The following is a 19036-nucleotide window of genomic DNA, read 5'->3' on the forward strand; positions in this document are numbered from 1 at the left end:
GAAAAATTCGTTCGTAATCAGATGAACGGTCAATGGAAGATGCGTTCTGAGCGTAAAATCCATTGATTGGATTATCAGTAATCAGTCTAACTCAATGGGCTGCCATGTACAAAAACCCTTTTACTTTCAGAGACTTTGCCCTCGTTTACAGTAAATGTTACATTTTTTGAACGGAAAAGATAATAGGTGAAGCAAAAGTCATGATGCTTCCAAATTAAATTAATTTGTCTTAAACACAGTCGAACTTGCTAATAACGAGCCCTGATTTAACGAGAACATGGATTTAACGAGGAAATTAGAAATATTTAGTTGGTACGATGTAAAGTCTACGGGATAAAAACTCTTTTAACGAGCAAACCCCGCTTAAATCGAACAATATTTTTGGGATTTATAAAGTTTCTATTGACTTCGAGCAAAATTATGCTTTTTAAGGGGTCACAGTACCTCAAAAATGACCAAACGATCAAAAAATATTTTATTGCTTATTTAAAAACTATAAATTATTCCAAACACAAGGAAAAAGTTTCATCGCTTCAATTCAAATATAATATACAATAAAAAGATATGAGTATTTTTAGGTCATCCTCACTATGTGTTCTTTTGCAAAAGAAAACTTTTAAATTGCTTATTCTCGGTGATCGTTTTTTTTTTTTGTGTTTTCATGTCATTAGAATCCCTAAGGATTTTTTTCTATTAAAGATACAGCTTTAAAGTAATACTTTTTGCAGTCAGGATAATATATTTAACAAAACTGTGCATTGGATAAGCGTTTTATAAATTACTCAAATGTTTAGAGCATGTTATACCTTTAAAAACAATTTTTAAAAAAAATTACGATTTTTTACATAATTAATCACAGAAAATGTTCCAATACATATATAAACAAATGAATGCACAGATTTTTAGAGATGAATATTGTGATTGCTTAGCAAAAATCTTTTTTTAAATAAGTGAAAAAACAAAACAGCCTTAGGGATTTTAAAAAATTAAAATTTCCCTAAATTTTTTGAATTTTTAAAAAGTGTGGGCAATATTTTAAGATTTTGAAAATAAATTAGTGGTTGCGAAATGAGTGTGTATGTTATGGTTTCAAAGAAAAACACAATATTTATAAATTTAAAAAAATAGTTCAAAATGTACTGTGACCCCTTGAAACCGTAAAATAAGTCAAACGGCATTTTTAATTTGCAATTAGAGAAGCATTGAAAACTTGCATAATTGCTGACGTCAATGTTACCACTTCCGATAAATGTTATTTCCAATTACTGTATTGTAGCACAAATTCAAGCTAATTCAAATTGAAAAATCAATAAAAGTGACAACAATAACAAAAATTGTGAAGAATTTGAAGCTGTACTATCGTCAACATACTCAATGTACTTTGATATGCAGAAGAGTTTCAACCGTTTTTCGAAGCAACGGGTGAAAATGAAGTTGTTTTGGTTAATGAATATTCCTCGAAAGACATCAATAACGCAAGAAGGAGATAGTTAATTCTTTTAAACTGACTAATTGTCTAACTTTTTTGGTACTGTAGAGAAATTGAAAACAAAAAAAGCAAATATGTGAGAATTTTAATGATTTTTTCACAAACCCGTTTTTTTACGAGCACTCGTTTATAACGAGCAAATATCGTGGTCGCGTCTTTCGTTATAAGCGAGTTCAACTGTATATAAAAAAGCTTTCAAAACGGTTGAAATGTTGTTCTGAGAAGATTAAAATGAGACAACGTGAATAAAAACTAAAAACTTTAGTTTTTGTTCACGTTGTTAACTCGAGTTAACTCGTTTAACACGTTGTTAACACGAGTTTAAAACTTTGCAAACAGCTGTTTCGTGTCTATTAAAAACAGCCTCTGTATCCGTGCACAAAATACAGAGTTTTCTGTCGACCCGAAACAGGTGTTTGCACGTGTTTTTACTTTAATTACTTTTATTCGTGTTTTTATCATTGTTCTCATTTTACTCACAAAGAAAGTGTCATTTATTTATGTTCCCTGTAGATTTGTAAATAGTATTTAGATATAGTTATGACATTTATAATTCTTTCTTCCTTATATTTAAACTTCAATTTATAAAAAAACCACTATGTATGTTTTATCTAGATAAAAAGAGAACTTCTTAAAACCTGAATAACTCTAACTTAGAATTAGTAATATGTAGATATACTAAATCAAAACCCAAATACCGTCGACCTTAAAAAAACTAAGTAAACAAAAATTGTGCTACGATAAAGAATTGAAAACGCTTTTTTTGAAAATCATAAAACATCTAACGAACTCATTTCATAATAGATTTCTTACTTATACTGCTTACATGAAAAATTCATCATTTCAGGTCGACAAGATCCATTTATATTTAAGTAAGAAAACTAAAAATAAATTTATTTGACATGAATATATTTATATTCTTCTAGTAAGAGCCAATATAGGTTATTTACACCAGAAATAGAATATCATTCAAAGTAATGAGTTTAAAAGTTTTGAGAAAAGAAAAGTAGATAGAAGCGTTAATAAAATAACTATATGGCAAACTGTTTACTTATACTATTTGCCTTTGTGTAAAAATAAAAAAAAAATAGTAATTCACCAGTTTCTGAAATTATTAAAAATTGGCACGTTATATTACGTACAAGGAATCTATTTCTATAAATTTCGCTCAAATAACTTGTTTTAATTTCGGTATTTGACTTTTGAGGATGGTTTGACTTGTTTCCATGCATTGCATATAGCTTCTAGAGTTCAATTTCCAACTAAAAATATTTGCTTGAAATGTTGTTGTGTCCGAAATATACTACGGAAAGATTGGTGCCATTGCCTCGAAAGGTTGGACTCCTTTATTAACAGATAAGACGAAACAAGAAAGATTTACAGCACATAGAGAGGGAAAAACACCCAGGGCACCGGCGAGAATCGAACCCGCAACCTCCGGCATATGAAGCGAAGATTCTACCATAGAATCACGAAGGCCCCATTTGCGTGAAATCGTGTTAGAAAATAAATAGATAGTGTTTCTTCTGACTTTGTTATAAATAAAAAATATATATACCATATATTATTTTTCAAATAAATTTATCATTACCGTGTTCATCATATAATTCTGAAATTAATAAAATTTAATTGTCCTTAACCCTATCTTTGTCGGCAGCTCAAGATAGCAAAAAAAATCGAAACTTGTATAAAATATGACTTTCGTATTAAAAAAACCTAAAATCATGAAAAATATATAGTTTCTTAAAATCATAAACCTATTTTTTTCTTGATTGAATATCACAAGAAACATATTCTTATAAAACCATGAATTAGTAGGGTACGTCAGATTTGTTCGTGAAATATTTTTTCAATTATTTTTTGAGCTGATACAATATGATATTCTTAGGGAATGAAAAATTGAACTATCAATGAGTTCATTTCAAACCGTCAGGTTTTCCCCTTTTCACTCTCTATAAATAATTGAATTAGAAACTAGTAATTCAATGGAAATTATTCCATTTCACTTAAAAAAAAAAAATACAATCCTACTTTCAATTTTTTTTTTTCATAGCTGTAGAGCATACTTATGATGTTGTATAGTGTAAAAATTTAGAGATAGCCACTAAATTTTATTATTCATAAAATAAAGAAAAATAATCAGATAGATAGTATAAAGTAACAGAAGAAAACACCCTTTTTCTTGCTTAGATACATGTCAAATACTTCAAAATTTTGCTTAGATATAGGTTCTAAATGAATAATTATAATAAGCAAAAAAGAAAATAACTACATTTATTTAATATTTAAGTCTGAGATTTCAAGGTTTGGATATACTAGCTTAAAGTATTTTTATATAGTACTGGAAAATCTTGTTCATTGGATGCATTATGCAACTGAAAATCATACATCAGAGTATATTTTACATATTTCTGATCAATATCCCTGTCTTAATTTTATTAATAAATTCTTTTTCAAAACCAAATTTTTATAATTGAACTTGAAACTGACATGAGCATCTTGAGATTTTTTGGATTCTCAATGCCAGTTTTTAACTAATTTAGCCTGGTTATTGAAATAATTGGTATAGAAAATGCTGATAAATATCAGCGTATACATCATGCTTTGCAACATTAATGTCCCCATTTTTCCCTTAAATGATTAATCACTCCAAATCCTATTCGTTAGAAATTTAATGGGTGATTTTCAATTACGAAATTTTTCAGGGTGAAATTCAATGGCCGATTCCAATTTCATACAAAAGACTCAGCCGTTTCTCTTAGTGCTCATTTTTGTTTTTACATATAAATATGTATACTTTTGTGGGTAGGTAAACGGCGGTATCTGCATAAATGAGTTTTCGAGATATTTGAAGAAATCTGTTTTGGATTTAATACTAATAGGAGAATGGTGGAATCAGACGTTGTTTTCGCACTCTTTTTTTTTTCAGCGGAAATAAAATAAGCAAGCTTGTACAATAAAGCTAACGTACAATAGATGACAAAAATGCACAAAAAATGAAAAAGGAGAAACATATTGTATATGATGTATATATCAAAATAATCAAGTTTTGTTTTTATAAAAATTGCATGTACGGTGAAATGATAAATAACATTCAAAAAGTGAAAGTATGAGGACAAACAAATAGTTATCACAGAACGTTAATCAAATTAAGTATTGAATTGAAATTAGTATTTGAATTTAAGTAGTGCAGATAGGCGATATTAATCCGTGTTTCTGAAAGTTGTAATTTTGCATACATTTCGGCCTATATCCTTTGAGGTTTTCTCATAAATTCTAATATTTTAAAGAGAGAGGGTTTTTTTGTATGTTTATGTGTTCCGGGTAATCTCCGAAACCACTGAACCTATTTAAAAAATTCCTTCACTACATAAAAGGTGCATTTTTACTGAGTGACATAGGCTACACATTCTGCATATACGTCTTTAGACGAATTTTTAAAACTAATAAGTTATCTTTGCTACCAGTACGTTCGTACTGTTTTGTTCTTATATGCGTAGCAACAAATTCTGATTGAATTTTTATGTCTGGTAAAAAGTTCTCTTCGAGCGATATGCTGAGGAAGAGAAAGGGAATAACGATCTCAGCTTTTAAGAACCATCAAAAGCTTTATCAGAATGTGATTCCTATTTATGCAAAGGTATTGGACCCCTAAGTAAAATTAATATGGGCTAATATGTTTTAAAGTATTATTTTTACTAGACCAGCAGCAGGTCAGTCAGCTAATATTTCTCGAATTCCCATGGTCCTTGCACATTTCCATTTCCAATATGAGTAATTGCAATTTTCAATGAAAATTTTCTTATGCCATCACCATCATCAAAACTGATGGTCAAACGTACAATTATGTGCAGTACGACGTTACATTTAGGAAGATTACATTGTTACCGGGGAAGAAAAGGTTGGTCTCTCTTGATTCGGAAATGAAATGAAGTGAATCAATTTCATTGAAACCTCAAAAAAAAGTTTTATGCCATGATTTAAAGCAAAAAATTCTGCATAATACTTATTTAATACAGATAATTTTTCAACCCGAACAAGGGGGCCGGGCCGCTAGGTAAAGAATAATGATTTAGAGGATTATTCTTGAAACATCATCAGTAGATCAGTTCTTTCAAATTCCTTGCATCCCCATGGTCCCTGCATATTAACTTTGCCAATTTAAGCGAAAATTTCTTATGCCATCACCATCATCAAATCTGAAGTTCAAACGTACAACTTTGCGATACGTAGTACAACGGTACATACGGGATGATTGTACTGCACAGTGGAAACTATATGTGGCCTCTCTTGATCAGAAAATGAAGTAAATCAATTTGTTTCAAATCTCGTAAAAAACAGACAAAAATATTGCTTACTATTAAACTAAAAAGTTATGGCATAATATTTTTTTTAAGATGGAGAGTTTATTTTAACTCGAACAAGGTCAGGACGCGTCGCTAGTTATATATAATACCGTCGTTTCATACACTGCTGGTATTATTTTCATTTTTCTGGAATCATATATCGCAGGGGACGAACTGGTTTCCTTTTTTTTTTTTTTTTGCTTTCAATTACAAGTTTGTGAAATTCTACCTATTATCAGCATCGTATTAACAATCAATACGAATAATTAAAAATGCTTTCTAAACAGCGATAAAAATAGAAAACATTGTCAACTACAATATGATTTTTTCCGTTTTGTACTTTACGGATATTAAATTGCTAAAACATTTACAATAAATGCAGTGATAGGCCATTTTCGCAAAAAAACATGCCAAAAATGTTTCATAAATAGAAAATAATTTTATGCCCTAATTGACATTTACAAAATGCTAAATCAGCTTAATGTTTTAGGGCCCTTTTCGTTACCGAAGAGAAGCTTGTGACCAGCACAACTCCTCCCCTTCCCTGTTTTTAATTTTCATTTCTTTGTAACTTTTTCTTCCAATTTTTCCCCAAAAGAAATGTAAAACAGATTCACTTTTTTATTTTTAAATTAAACTGTTTGATGAACACACAGTAATAGTTTTAATTACAAGCGCTTCTATCTGCTCAAAAACCTATGTTCACACAATTTCTTTCTGTGGAATTTTTCTACATTTTGTAAGTAAAAAAAAAAAAAGACTATTGGGTGTGCTACCTCATGTCAGAACGTCATACGTATATCTACGGCAGCAACTCTTTTAAATTACTTTAGTCAGCTTCTAGGCAATCTGTAACAGTGATGAAAGAAAAGAAAAACAGCAGAACTCTTACTCCACGTGAAAGTTATTACTCATCTTAGTTGTAGAAAATTGAGTTGTGAGAAAAAAAATAGAGGCATACAACTACTTCAACTAATACACAATCGACTACCTTTAAGCCGAAAAGAAAGCATTTAGAAAAATATGTATCGTACCTAACAGAAACGTTAAAAGCTTTAACATATCAGAATTTATAATCTAAAACAGATATTCAGATACACAAGGGTCCAACAACTAAAGTGTCAATTCATATAAACAATGAAATTGCTAAGGAATTTAGTGGATTGCTGCTATGATTCTGAATTTGTCTCTAAATTTATGATCACTTCAAATCTAGACGTCAATAATTATTTTGAAAATATCCTACCGAGTTTGGTTAAAAATTACATTGTAAATGCCAATATTTGAAGTTTATGCAACTGTTTTTTTTTTTTTTTTTTTTTGGAGTATTTATAGTAAAATGCACTAGCATTCACAGTAAGATATAAGTGAAGCGTTGCTCAAGATATCATCGAATATACGAGGTTAAAACTGCTTTTTTAGCTTCAAGTAAGTCATATCTAGATCTTGGAGCCTTAAAAAAATCTACGGAATTTAAACATATACATTGAAAATTGATAAACTAAACTAAAAACTTAACTCTTAAACACATTTTTAAAAATATGTTGATTTGCACATTTCACTCAAAGATTCTACAGAAATCCATCTACATCACGTTACTGAATGCGTGAAAGTTAGAAAACACTTTACCTTACGCATTTTTCAGTAATTCCATGAATATTGTTTTGAGCCTTTTCACTTGTTACCCGTACCTTTGAGTCCTTTTATTGTTATTAAATCAATACAAGTAAATTAAATACTGTAATAACTTTAATTTCCTTTAATTTTATGAACGCTATTTAATGCAGTCTCATCAATTTTCTAGGTAAGATTCTGGCGTATTTATGGGGGGGGGGGGGCGAGGGGACCTGGACCCTTCTTTAAACAAATTTTATGCTACTAAATGTGAATAAAGATTGAAGTACTTTAAAATTTAAGTTAGGAAAGTTCTCATAATATTCAGCTTCAGCCCCTCGCGAAATTAATTTCTTCAGTAAGAAAAGTTTTTCTTCATTTCTATTTTGTTTGTTCAACTTTGTCAAAAGAGAGCACGGTATGATAACTGAACAGAAAATGGAACCAGTCCAAATTTTGAACGATAATAAATGTTATAAGAGGAATATACTCACCCCTCCCCCCCCCCACACAAAAAAAAATCTGTTTTTATTTCCTTAAAAACTTTTTTCAAATTTCCTTTAAATGCTCAAAATATGTGCCTGGATAAATGTTCATAATATAATATTATTTTAAATTTAAATCACATCTTGATCGAAGTTTGAAAAAGTAAAATCCCACTTCTCCACGAAATTAATCCAAAAAGAATAGAGGACTAAAATTGGTAAAAATTAGAAATGATAGTGATTTTATAACCTTTGACCACCTAATATGCGAAATATTTATGACACTACCCCTGTTTTTAGTGTCAGTTCAATCAATTTTCGTTATTGTTGCATACGAATTCGTCAAGTGTGTTATTTTGTTATTGTTTCACAACATTTAATTTAATTCGAAACGTTCGGTGAATTAGCTGAAAACTGCTGGTTATTAGACAGAGATTAAGGTTAAGAGGAAAAAAAAAAGATTTGCTATATTTGATGCATACATTGTGTGTAATATTGAGGACTTTTTAAAATATCACTAATATATTTAAGTTGCACATTAGAAAAAAAAACAACCGATGCGTAAAAGAAAAATGGTACATTAAGTCAGACGACGGAAGTGAACGAGAAATGTAACTTGTTACATTTCTCGTTCACTTGTTCGTTGTCCGACTTTGCCATTTTTCTTTTATGCACTGATGAAGGAGTTCGTTTTTATAACCTCGAAACAGTTGTTTGCAGAGTTTTCTAACTCTTTTCAATTGCTTTTATTTGTACATTTATACACGTTGTCGTATTTTTACTCATCTCATTGTACACAGCAGTTTTCGGCTGCTTCTTTTACAAGCACATTTATGTCGATATTTCAACGTACCCTTATCACCATCAACTGCCAACATATTAGCATGGAGCCTGAACATAGTTATAGCATCAGACAGGAAGTGGGTTCAATTCCATGGCCGTTACAAAGATTCGAGCGAGGGTGTTAGACAGCGGTCGTAACCACTAGACCACATGGGATTTATCTCACTGCACTGATATCACATCTTAGTGATACTAATGTCTTATGACATTGGTATATCTTCAAGTCAAAACCCAACGTAAATAAAGCACAAGTTCTGAAGAAAATCAGCGTAAATAAAGCACAGTTCTCTCGCGACTTTTGATTGTGTTGGTGAGCTTCTTGCAAATGATGAAGAGGCTCCATTGTAGCCTTGAAATAGTTATATGCTGTATTTTCTTCAGAATATGTGCTTTATTTACGTTGGTTTTTCCCTTGAATCATGTTGTAGCACAAAGCTTATATAATACTTTTTCATTGGTAGATCTTATTAATAAGATACAAGTGGTTATATTTAAATAATCTTCCGTACTTTGCAAAAGCAAACTATGATGATGCATCATGAATAATTTATAACTAAATTGAGTTTTTTCTTGTTTAATAGGACTTGTCATTAAAATTAATGAAATAGAACAGTGACCATAATTTTCAGAAATTCAAACAAAATTAGGCAATAGTTCGGAACTGAAAAGTAAGTATTGATACAATTTTCTTGGCTCTAAATGTGTTCACTTGCTTCCTCTGTAGGATCAAGCTCTGAAAATAGAGTCTTCCAGCAATATTACAATCAATGCCAGGAACAAGGAGGGTAAAATAACGAATAGATTAACACTAGGTAAGTAAAAATTTTCTTTTGGATATGAGATTGAATTTTTCCAAAATTAAAAAATAAATACAAATATTATACACCATACCGCTCAAAAGTACTGTAATACAGTTAGTATGTAATTTTTCATAAAATTCGAAAATGGTAATTTGCAACAAAGTGGGAAAAAATTTAATCAACTATTTCCTTCAATAAAATTAAGAAAAATAAGGCAACAAAAAGTAACCGAATTCACAAAGTTTCTTAAAATGTTATAGTACTTATACATATGCGCAAAATACTGTTTATACAAATAATTTTTTGTTTATTTTTCATGTTGATTTACCTTTTGCGTATCTCGACGAAACAGCTTCACGAATTTCAATACCATTTAAATACTCAATACCATCAAAATTTCAATACCTTTTAATACATTTGAGCATACTCTGGAAAATGCATATAAAAAAATGGTGTTTCTTACGTAATTGGAAGGGAAATATCATTAATAGAGTGTTAAGAAAAACTGGTAGTTTCAAAATTAGGCACATAGAGTGTTCAAAATGTATGAATCTGTAGCGGTACAACATACTGAGATTAATTTAAAGATTGTACGATTGTGTTGATTATAAAGTGTGTCGTGAAGATTAAAAAATAGTTTGGTGGCGAAAGACTGCAATCGAATTGAATTTAAAGACGAATCTAAGTTCCATTTATCTATTTGCTCAGTGTTGAAATAAGATACCCGTTCTTGAGAGCTGTTTTCACGTTTTAAGTGATGATATATGGAGAGAGGGGAATTTTAAAGCTTATAAATGGATACAAAATTAACGTTATAATGCATAAAAAAGCAAAGTTACATTTTTATGCCTTATAAATTACAAAAGTAAACATTTTATTGATCTGCCCCTGAACTTTCAATGAACCATTGCATAAAAAGATTTTCGGACACACAGTTACATGATTTGCCTCTTATATGCTATCCTTTTTACTGTTTTGCTAATCTAATATTTACCTTTTTTCATTTGCACATCCTTTGCCTACAGACCTTGCTTTTTGCAAAAAGTAAAAGAAATGAATTTAGTAAGGGGAAGCATAGAAGAGGGGTTAATGAAAGTAGACTGACATTGTCTTATTTATTGTTGTTTTTTTACCTGTGCAAAATGTTGAAACTTTACAAAGGGGCATTTTCGCTTTCATTGTAGCTTTACATTTTATTTCATCTGCGTTTATATGCTTGCATAACGAAACAAAAGTTGTGTAATGTAAAATTTATTAAAATTCTTGATAAATGAACTATTTAAATAATGCTACCGTTTCTAGAAAATTAATTTTTTATCGCTTTAATGTTGGTTATTTTTTATTATCTTTTTGCGCAAAAATTAATTTTGTTTTTATACTTTGTAAAAGTATTTTTTTTAATTGATTGTTCTGACTGATATAAAAGAATATTTGAAAAAAAAAAAAAGAAGGCAAAATTTTTTAAAAAATCTCACTTTCCAAACTCGGAGTTGATATGAAGCTAATTCTTTCAGTTAAACTTACAAATTACAAGTATTTGTTATTTTCAAATGTGGTTTTTGCTACTGAAGATTAGAATTAACTGTGGTTGACTCAACTAGTGTATACCTTTCAATAAAACAAACTTTAAAAATTTTAATATTTATAGATCCATTTAACTCAACGCGCTGAAGGTCAATTTTAGTAAATGAACCTGATTTCTACCATCTCAAAAACTCTAGAAATGAAAGATTCTTACTTTCAGTAGAGGAAAGTTTCAAAGAATGTGTAACAGTAGAAAAAAAGTATGTAGTTGCAAAAGTATGCAGTTTTTACAGCGTATAAGAAAACATCGCCTAAGTTCAAATTGTTTAACACTTAACAAATAGATTTATCTCTTATCAATTTAAGGATGTATAAAGGAGGAAAATAAAGTTTTACTACTTGTTGTTGTTGTTGATGCTGTTATACAATTAGAATTTCAGAAAATGTAATTAATTTCAAAACTGAAATTATCCGTTTATTTCGTCAAGTTTATAACATCTTACGTTTTATTTTCAAACAGTTTTTCCAAATTAATATATCATTTACAACAAGGAAATTATTAGTTGTACTTTCAGTTGTAGTTTAAAAGATATATATTTTTTAAAAAAGCCTTGACAATTAACAGCGATATCGACAAATTGTGGTAATTGTTTTCTACATTTTTGGCACAAAGTAAGTTTTTAATTATTCCTGTAGACAAAATCACTTTGATGCTATTAGGAAAGGGCACATTTGAACACGCAGACACTGTGCAACTAAAGGTAATTTTTCATTTCTTTCTAGAATAAGTATTTATTACTAAGCAGTCAAAATTTGCTTGTTAGAATACAAAATTTAAACCTTTCTTTACAAAGTTTAATGGAAAAGGTGAAACTGCATCCTGAGCGATGTAAGTATCCTTGAGAACGTTTAGAAAGATTTAAACCGCTGGCAGGGAGATTGTCGAAATTACAGTATTTATTACAGCTATTTGTACCAGCGCTCAAACTTCGTACAAATTTGAACCTTCACTACCATATCGTCGCCTCAGAGCAACAGTAGGATATCTTAGTGTTATTTCTGGGATTAGATGTTGCTCTGAGGCTACGATATTAAACAGCGACGAGGACCAGCATAGCTGTGCCCAGAGCCTGTTGCTGGTGGTCACTCTGGTATTTGTATATGTTTTCAATTAGAACAAAATATCCTATTAAATATAGGGCCTTAGTAATTTTGCCTAGAAAAAGTTTTTTTTGCAATAATATTTTACAATTTTGCAAAATCTTGTTAAGTTAGTCCGTTGTAATCATTTTCAACTGACAAAACATTGTGTACGTAAAGGCTTGAGGCCAGTTTTGACTCAAGTGCAGAAACTGGAAGGAGATATGAAATTACAGATGCAGAAAGCAACCTAGCAAATCAATGTCAAGAAGTAAATAATTGTTAAGTCCAGTTTGACTTGATGGATAACTTGCATTATTTTTTTAATGTAATCTACGTGTTGTATATCAGATTGACCGAAAGTTTCATTTTTCTAATGTGCATTATCAGTATGATTATGACGCATTTGGATACACATTTGACTTTTAATCGATGGCATTTGACTTTTGGCCACGCAGAGTGATATTAAAGTTGAAATTATACATGATCCCATTGTTGCCCTAACATGAAACATGGCACAAATAAAGAACATGACATTTTTTTTTTCCTTCAAATTTTTAAAATAGTAGCTTTCAGCAAGATTCAAGGTCAAAAGTAATTTTGAATGACCTTCAAAACAACAAATTGTATTTTTGTATCGGGTAACATTATTTTAAAGCTCTTAATGTAAACTCTGAAAATAAATAAATTTTACGTTTCTAACTTTATTAGTACTCGAGTTATAACCAGTCAAGAGTGAGTCGGGGGAGCAAAACATTAAACTTCGACCCATTATATCTAAAAAATTACAACAGCAAGATGGTTAAAATTTGATTTTTTTATACCACTTAGTAAATGGCAATGTACCTGCAAAATATTGTTATACAATCCATGTACACTCCCTTTTAAGGTTTGTGAGTTGACATGGAATGATCCATATATGAACCAATAATTACTTGGGGCACCTATGATCGTTCCAAAGAATTTTTTTTTAAAACAAATATAGAAAAAATAGTAATAATAGTCTTGTAGACATTTATAGATTTGAGAATGTTAATTGACCTCTGAAATTTTTTTGTCGTATCCATGCAATGTTTTCGCATTCCGTTCTGCATTAAGAAGCCTAAAACTATTTACTGAATCAACATAGTTCCTATTCCAGCTCATTTTTAGTTTTCTCCGTTTTTCATTTTCGATAACCGTTTTGGCAAACACTCTTTCACGTTATTTTCATTTCTTCACAAACGTTAAATGCATCCGCTCGTATATACTTTCAAAGTACAGATGAAAAACAAAGAAATGAGCCTCGTCTAAACTTTGAAAGTAAAATTTGTTAGAATAACTAACAAATGTCATAACTTCGTACTGTTTTGACAAATCTGAAAATGTCTGTCAATATTGGGCAAAAAGTTTTATGTTCATAGATATATTTCGATTTTTTTTACCAACGGCAGATTTTTTTGCACTGCACCGATAAAACGCATGTATTTTCATCAGAATAGTCTTTATTACTAATTTTTGCTGCTGACATATTCGCAATTTTCTTCGTAGACCCTTTTCTGTTATGTACTCATTAATTAAGCCAAGAGTGACAAACAAACTGGTAGCTAATATAGCTACCAGGTCGAAGAGGTTTTCAACCTCCAGCTCAGTCACTTCCTAAGCCAGGCTGATGAGTGCTGATAAGCACGAAACTGCTATCCTCGGCTGGAATGACTGAGCTCGCGGTGTATTTGTTGTATATACTTGCATGCCTTATTCGATTGAATAATACTAATTTCATAACTTAAATGAGTTTCATTAAAGAAGGCGGAAATACATTTTATCCAAAGAAAACTTAAAAGATTTTTTCCCATTTTTTGGAAACATAAAACGTTAAAGTTTGTGTAAAAGTATGTGCTTTGTTTGATAAATGGTTATTCTGTTTTCTGGCAAAGTTATAAATCTTCTTTTAATATTTTAAAGTAGCAATAAAAATATCTATATTTTATTCTGAAATTTCCATTTACATTTGAAACTTTATTTATGATATTTTATACGGTTTATTTTATTAGAGTTCGCTTTAATTTTGGTTCTTATAAGAATAAAGATTATAATGAACTAAGCTGCTCTATTTAAGATCCGAACTTCGCAAGTTTGAAACAAAAGTTACAAAAGTATGCGTCAAATATAGTTTTTCCAGTATGCATTCAAATCCCTGTCGATGAGACTTAACTATCGCTGAAAATTCATGATGAAAAAGTTTATAAGAAATGTATATTAAAATCTTTAAATATACACAAATTTCATTTCTTTCATTTTAAAAAATCGTTTATAAAAGTTAAATAAAAACAAAAATACCCGACTGAGTAAAAACTAAAAATAAAAAAATATAAGCCCAGTAGTTTAGAATTTTAAGTATTACTGAATAACTACTCCACTGAAATAGTTATATAATTGATACGCACATAAGACAAATCATAAATTCAAAAGCAGAACAGAAGAATCAACAGTCGGGGTCCATTCCTTTTTGACCAGTCAAGGAACCCCGTAAAATTGGAATGGGCCCCGACTGTTCATCCTTCTATTCTGCTTTTGAATTTATGATTTGTCTTATGTGTATATCGATTATAAAACTATTTCATGGAGTAGTTATTCAGTAATACTTAATAAAATTCTAAACTACTTGGCTTACATTATTTTCTTTTTAGTTTTTACGCAGTCGAGTTTTTTGTTTTTATTTCATATTTTTTTAATTTACCCTTTTTAGTTAATTTTCATTGATTTAGTTATTATGATCATAATATGCATTTTTCGCAATCTTGTCATTTTATTGAGAAAGTTTATATTGTGAGGATTATTAAGTAACTTGCGGTGGTCTAAGCTACTGATTATTAGTCCCTCTAGGGACCTTATTCGGTTTAAAGCTACATATACTTGATCTTTAGTAAACATGCACGAACTTAAGTCAACCACAGCTATATTAACAGCCCGGAAAAGTCCCCCCCCCCCGTCTATCAAATCTTTCTCCCAAAACTAAAAAAGCCCGTCAAGAGAGTACACGTCGCGAAACTCAGCCCCCTGAATCACGACAAAAACAAATGCAGCATGTTTGGAGATGAAAATCGAATTAGTAGACTTAGTAACAAAATATTAAGGCATAGAAAACGCTGCCTGCATTTGTCGCACGCTGTGTAGCACGCAGGTAGCGTGCAACACGATCACGAACTCACAATATGGCTGTTGATATGGTGAATTTTGATTACTGTCATGTGTTTAGTGACACTCCCAAGGTTAAGATAAATCGATTGAAGTAAGATTTATTAGAATCGGTCAAGGGGTTTGTCCTGTACAACGCCACATAGGAACAAACATACATACTCATAAACACATTACCCTCCTTTACGTCGAACACGCGCAGTCGGGTAAAAAGATATAATGCACTAATTAAGCTCTAGGTTCAGGTCGCCAGTTGCCTTTGGGTGACCACTTAATTGAAAATGGTTACCAAAGAATTAAGTTACAATTGCGAAAAGTGGCGATCAAATGTTTCTTTTTTGTTAAAAATGATATCCGCAACGACAACACCCTTCCAATCCTACCTTGAGCCCTTCTTTTGAGCCTCTGGTTACCTTAATTTCATACAAATAAATACATTTTTCCCAAACGTTCATTTAAATCGAATATTTTCAATTAAAATAACAAAACCGATGATCCCTGACTTTTTTACATCAACTCGTATTCAAAAATGATCCGTTTTTAAGATTGCCCCCTTTTTTTGGATAAAGGGTTCGTTTTCGCACTGTCAACCTTTTGCAATTCCAAATTCCCTAAAAAATAATTGCGTCAGGCGACAGAAATTTACTGACTAATAATTAAGTAAATCCTGTATGAGTTTTCACATCTGCGTTCATTTAGTTATGATTGCCTACATTAGTAATATATTTTAAAAGTTGTAAAATATTTCCTTTTGTTGTATGCTTATATCTTTATATTGAAAAATTCACCCAGAAAAATTTTGCTGTTTTTGTACACATCATAATCTTTTAATTAGTCGTTAGTATTACAAATAAGAAAATTGGTTATTTACTTTTCGCACTGAGTGAATCCTTTTTTTAAAAAATGGTTGTCAAAGTGCAAACGTGGCTACCATTTTTTGCGACTTTCTTTCTGAATGGTAGCCAGTGGCTGCTGTTCAGAATTTCCAGTCTAGAAGCTTTAGCACTTAACATAACGCACTTCTGTGTTAAATAATTATGATGGAAATACATGAAATTTATTTTAGTTAAGAAAAAAACCCATGATCAAAATCTTATTCTGATATTACACAGAGCTGTTTAAAGGAAAGAAATACTAATATTGTCTCAAGTATTTTTTGAACACAAATATAACTACTTTTTTGAAAAAAAATTTCTTTTTCATTAGTAAGATATAAATTATGGAACTGGACATGCTTGTTGAGAATAATTTTCTAAAAAATTTCGTAAAGTACATTTTAAATCAAGACATATGTTCAAGATTAACTAGTTGTTAAGTGCTAGTGACGGAAGTGTCGATTCATCACAGTCTCCATTTATTATAGTAACAAGGAACCTGTAGGCTGGCGACATTTATTTAAGTTAAAACAAAATGATTAGCCGTGGTAGCCTGATCGGTAAGGCATTGGACTCGGGGCAGGAGGGACTCGGGTTCGATCCTCGCTGGTCGAAGACCCACCGTCGTCATTAAAGGGGACTGGGCGACGTTAAATATGCTCGTGGTCTCAATGTCCTCCAAGTGAAACGATACCTCTGGGGGTGCTAGTACCAGGTAGCTATTAGCTCTTGAACTAGTTCTAAATTCTCATTAACTGTTCGATCCGGTGATGGTGCTGCCATCTATCGGTATATAAAATAATTGGAGGCAAGGCACTTAGTATGCAGTCCTCGACATAAATACAGTTGAAGTCAGTTGTGACTTTTGAATAGAATAGAATAGAAAACAAAATGATCAGTGCAAATTCCTGCTGCTAGACAGAACGAGGCTTAACACTGTCATTTTTAAAAATATTTCTTTCGAAAATACGAAAGAGCGTGTGTAGAAACGGTTTCCAATTCAATTTGTTTTCACTGATATGGTTTCACACTTGCAATAAAATGCACAAAATATGATCAGTTTCTTGGAGTTCTATAGTTTTGATCGCGTTTTTATGTTTCGTTCTTTTCTTTGCGAAGGAACTATTGCCGTATACAGTGCATACATGAAAAAAAAAAATACAGAATACAGTGCAGTAGTACTTCTCAATATCGCTAACTGAAATATTCAAAACAGTAAACAATTTGAGATATAAAGTAAACTATTTCTAACACTGAAAATATATTAATTTTGAAAGTTCATCCAATAAACGTATTACGTAAAAAAATAGTACGCTTTTATGTATATTTCATTTAAAAACTGTCAGCCGAACCTACGTCAGAAAAAATGAGTTAGCTATTAAGGCTTCAAAATTTTGTTCAAAAATACACATATGGGTAAAACTTTCAAATTGTTTTCAGTAATGATTTTATGCCTAGTATGATAGCGGTTTGTAATAAATTACACTTGGTCTTGGTTACATTAATTACTATTATAAATACAAACTGCTTCATTTCAGTCCTTTATGCATTTAAAACAGTTGATATGAAAACAATATTCTTGTTTTTAAAAATAGTGCTAAAAGCTTACAAATATATATTTACAAAAAAGGGTTAAAGTGAATCCACTTTACGCATGAAATACATATCAGAATATGACTTACCTAAATAAATATCAACTTTATAACATCTTTTGCGTTTCAAGAATGAAATACACGATATTTTTAATTTTCAAACGCGCACATTTAAAAGCAGTTTCGCGAGTACAACACTTAAACTTTCAAGGCGTTTTTTAAAACACACGATTTCAATCACCTATTGCACAGCAAGGTCACTCGCACGGGCAACAGTTGTGCGCAATAGTAGAGCAGCGTTGCAAAGGCTGCGTTCGGAAACGATCCACCGGTTACACCGCGTGGTTTGACCGGTGTGGTTATGACGTATTTGGAATTTCTCTAGGAAGCCTGGTATAACAGCTGTGTTTCCGAACGCTCGTGGTTACACCGCGGTAGTTCTAGTTCAGTAGCAAACGACGCTCCAATCAAAGCGTAACTTTCGTGATGGAGAAAGTCACGTGCGTTATGATCAAAACATGAAACACGACCGTATTGGACAACACAGACTTTGTGACGTATGTGACCTCGCTAACCGCTTCCAGACTTCGGTACGACAGGTTGTCGACCAAGTCGACCGCCAAAAAACGACCGCAGCGTTTCCGAACACGGTTGAGTGACGTCACCGGTTCGACCGCAAGCGTTTCCGAAAGCTTGCGGTGGCACCGAGGCGACCGAATCCTTGTTTCCGAATGCACCCAAAGAGTTAGTTAATGCTAGGTATAATTTAAACAAATAACCTAAATTTGGTGGCTTTGCTTTTTGGGGGTTCGTTTTGCGATGTGATTTTGTTTCATTTACATTAATAAGGTTTATTACGTTATGTAGCTCATCCTTCAGAAATTACCTACTCATAAAATTTTATTTTAACCAAAAAATTAATAGTTTAGTCATAAAAGACTGTTTTACAAATATAATTACTTTATCTGCGGTTTAATATCATAGATAGGAAACATGTGTAGAGAAGATTGTGGTTTTCCAAAAGAATTTAACTAAAGCACTGTAAAAATTTGATGCGCAAAGGTTTATTTTTGCCTTGCATTTTGAAGGATACTGAATTCGCAATATTAACCTTCTAGTTGGGGACTCTCTGGCCGAGTGGTCATGCTTGC

The 19036-nt window shown here is 31.2% G+C and overlaps 1 protein-coding gene across 1 annotated transcript in view; it reads left to right on the forward strand.

Annotated features, from left to right (window-relative positions):
* The window catches only part of LOC129231448 (zeta-sarcoglycan-like), a 270742-nt gene that overhangs the window by 238737 nt on the left and 12969 nt on the right, over positions 1 to 19036 (forward strand). The window contains exon 6 of the mRNA XM_054865767.1: positions 9502 to 9589. Within this exon, the coding sequence (XP_054721742.1) occupies positions 9502 to 9589 (88 nt within the window). The remainder of the gene's footprint in view (positions 1 to 9501; positions 9590 to 19036) is intronic.

This window comes from Uloborus diversus, chromosome 10 (assembly GCF_026930045.1).
Source record: "Uloborus diversus isolate 005 chromosome 10, Udiv.v.3.1, whole genome shotgun sequence".
NCBI classification, from domain to species: Eukaryota; Metazoa; Arthropoda; class Arachnida; order Araneae; family Uloboridae; genus Uloborus; species Uloborus diversus.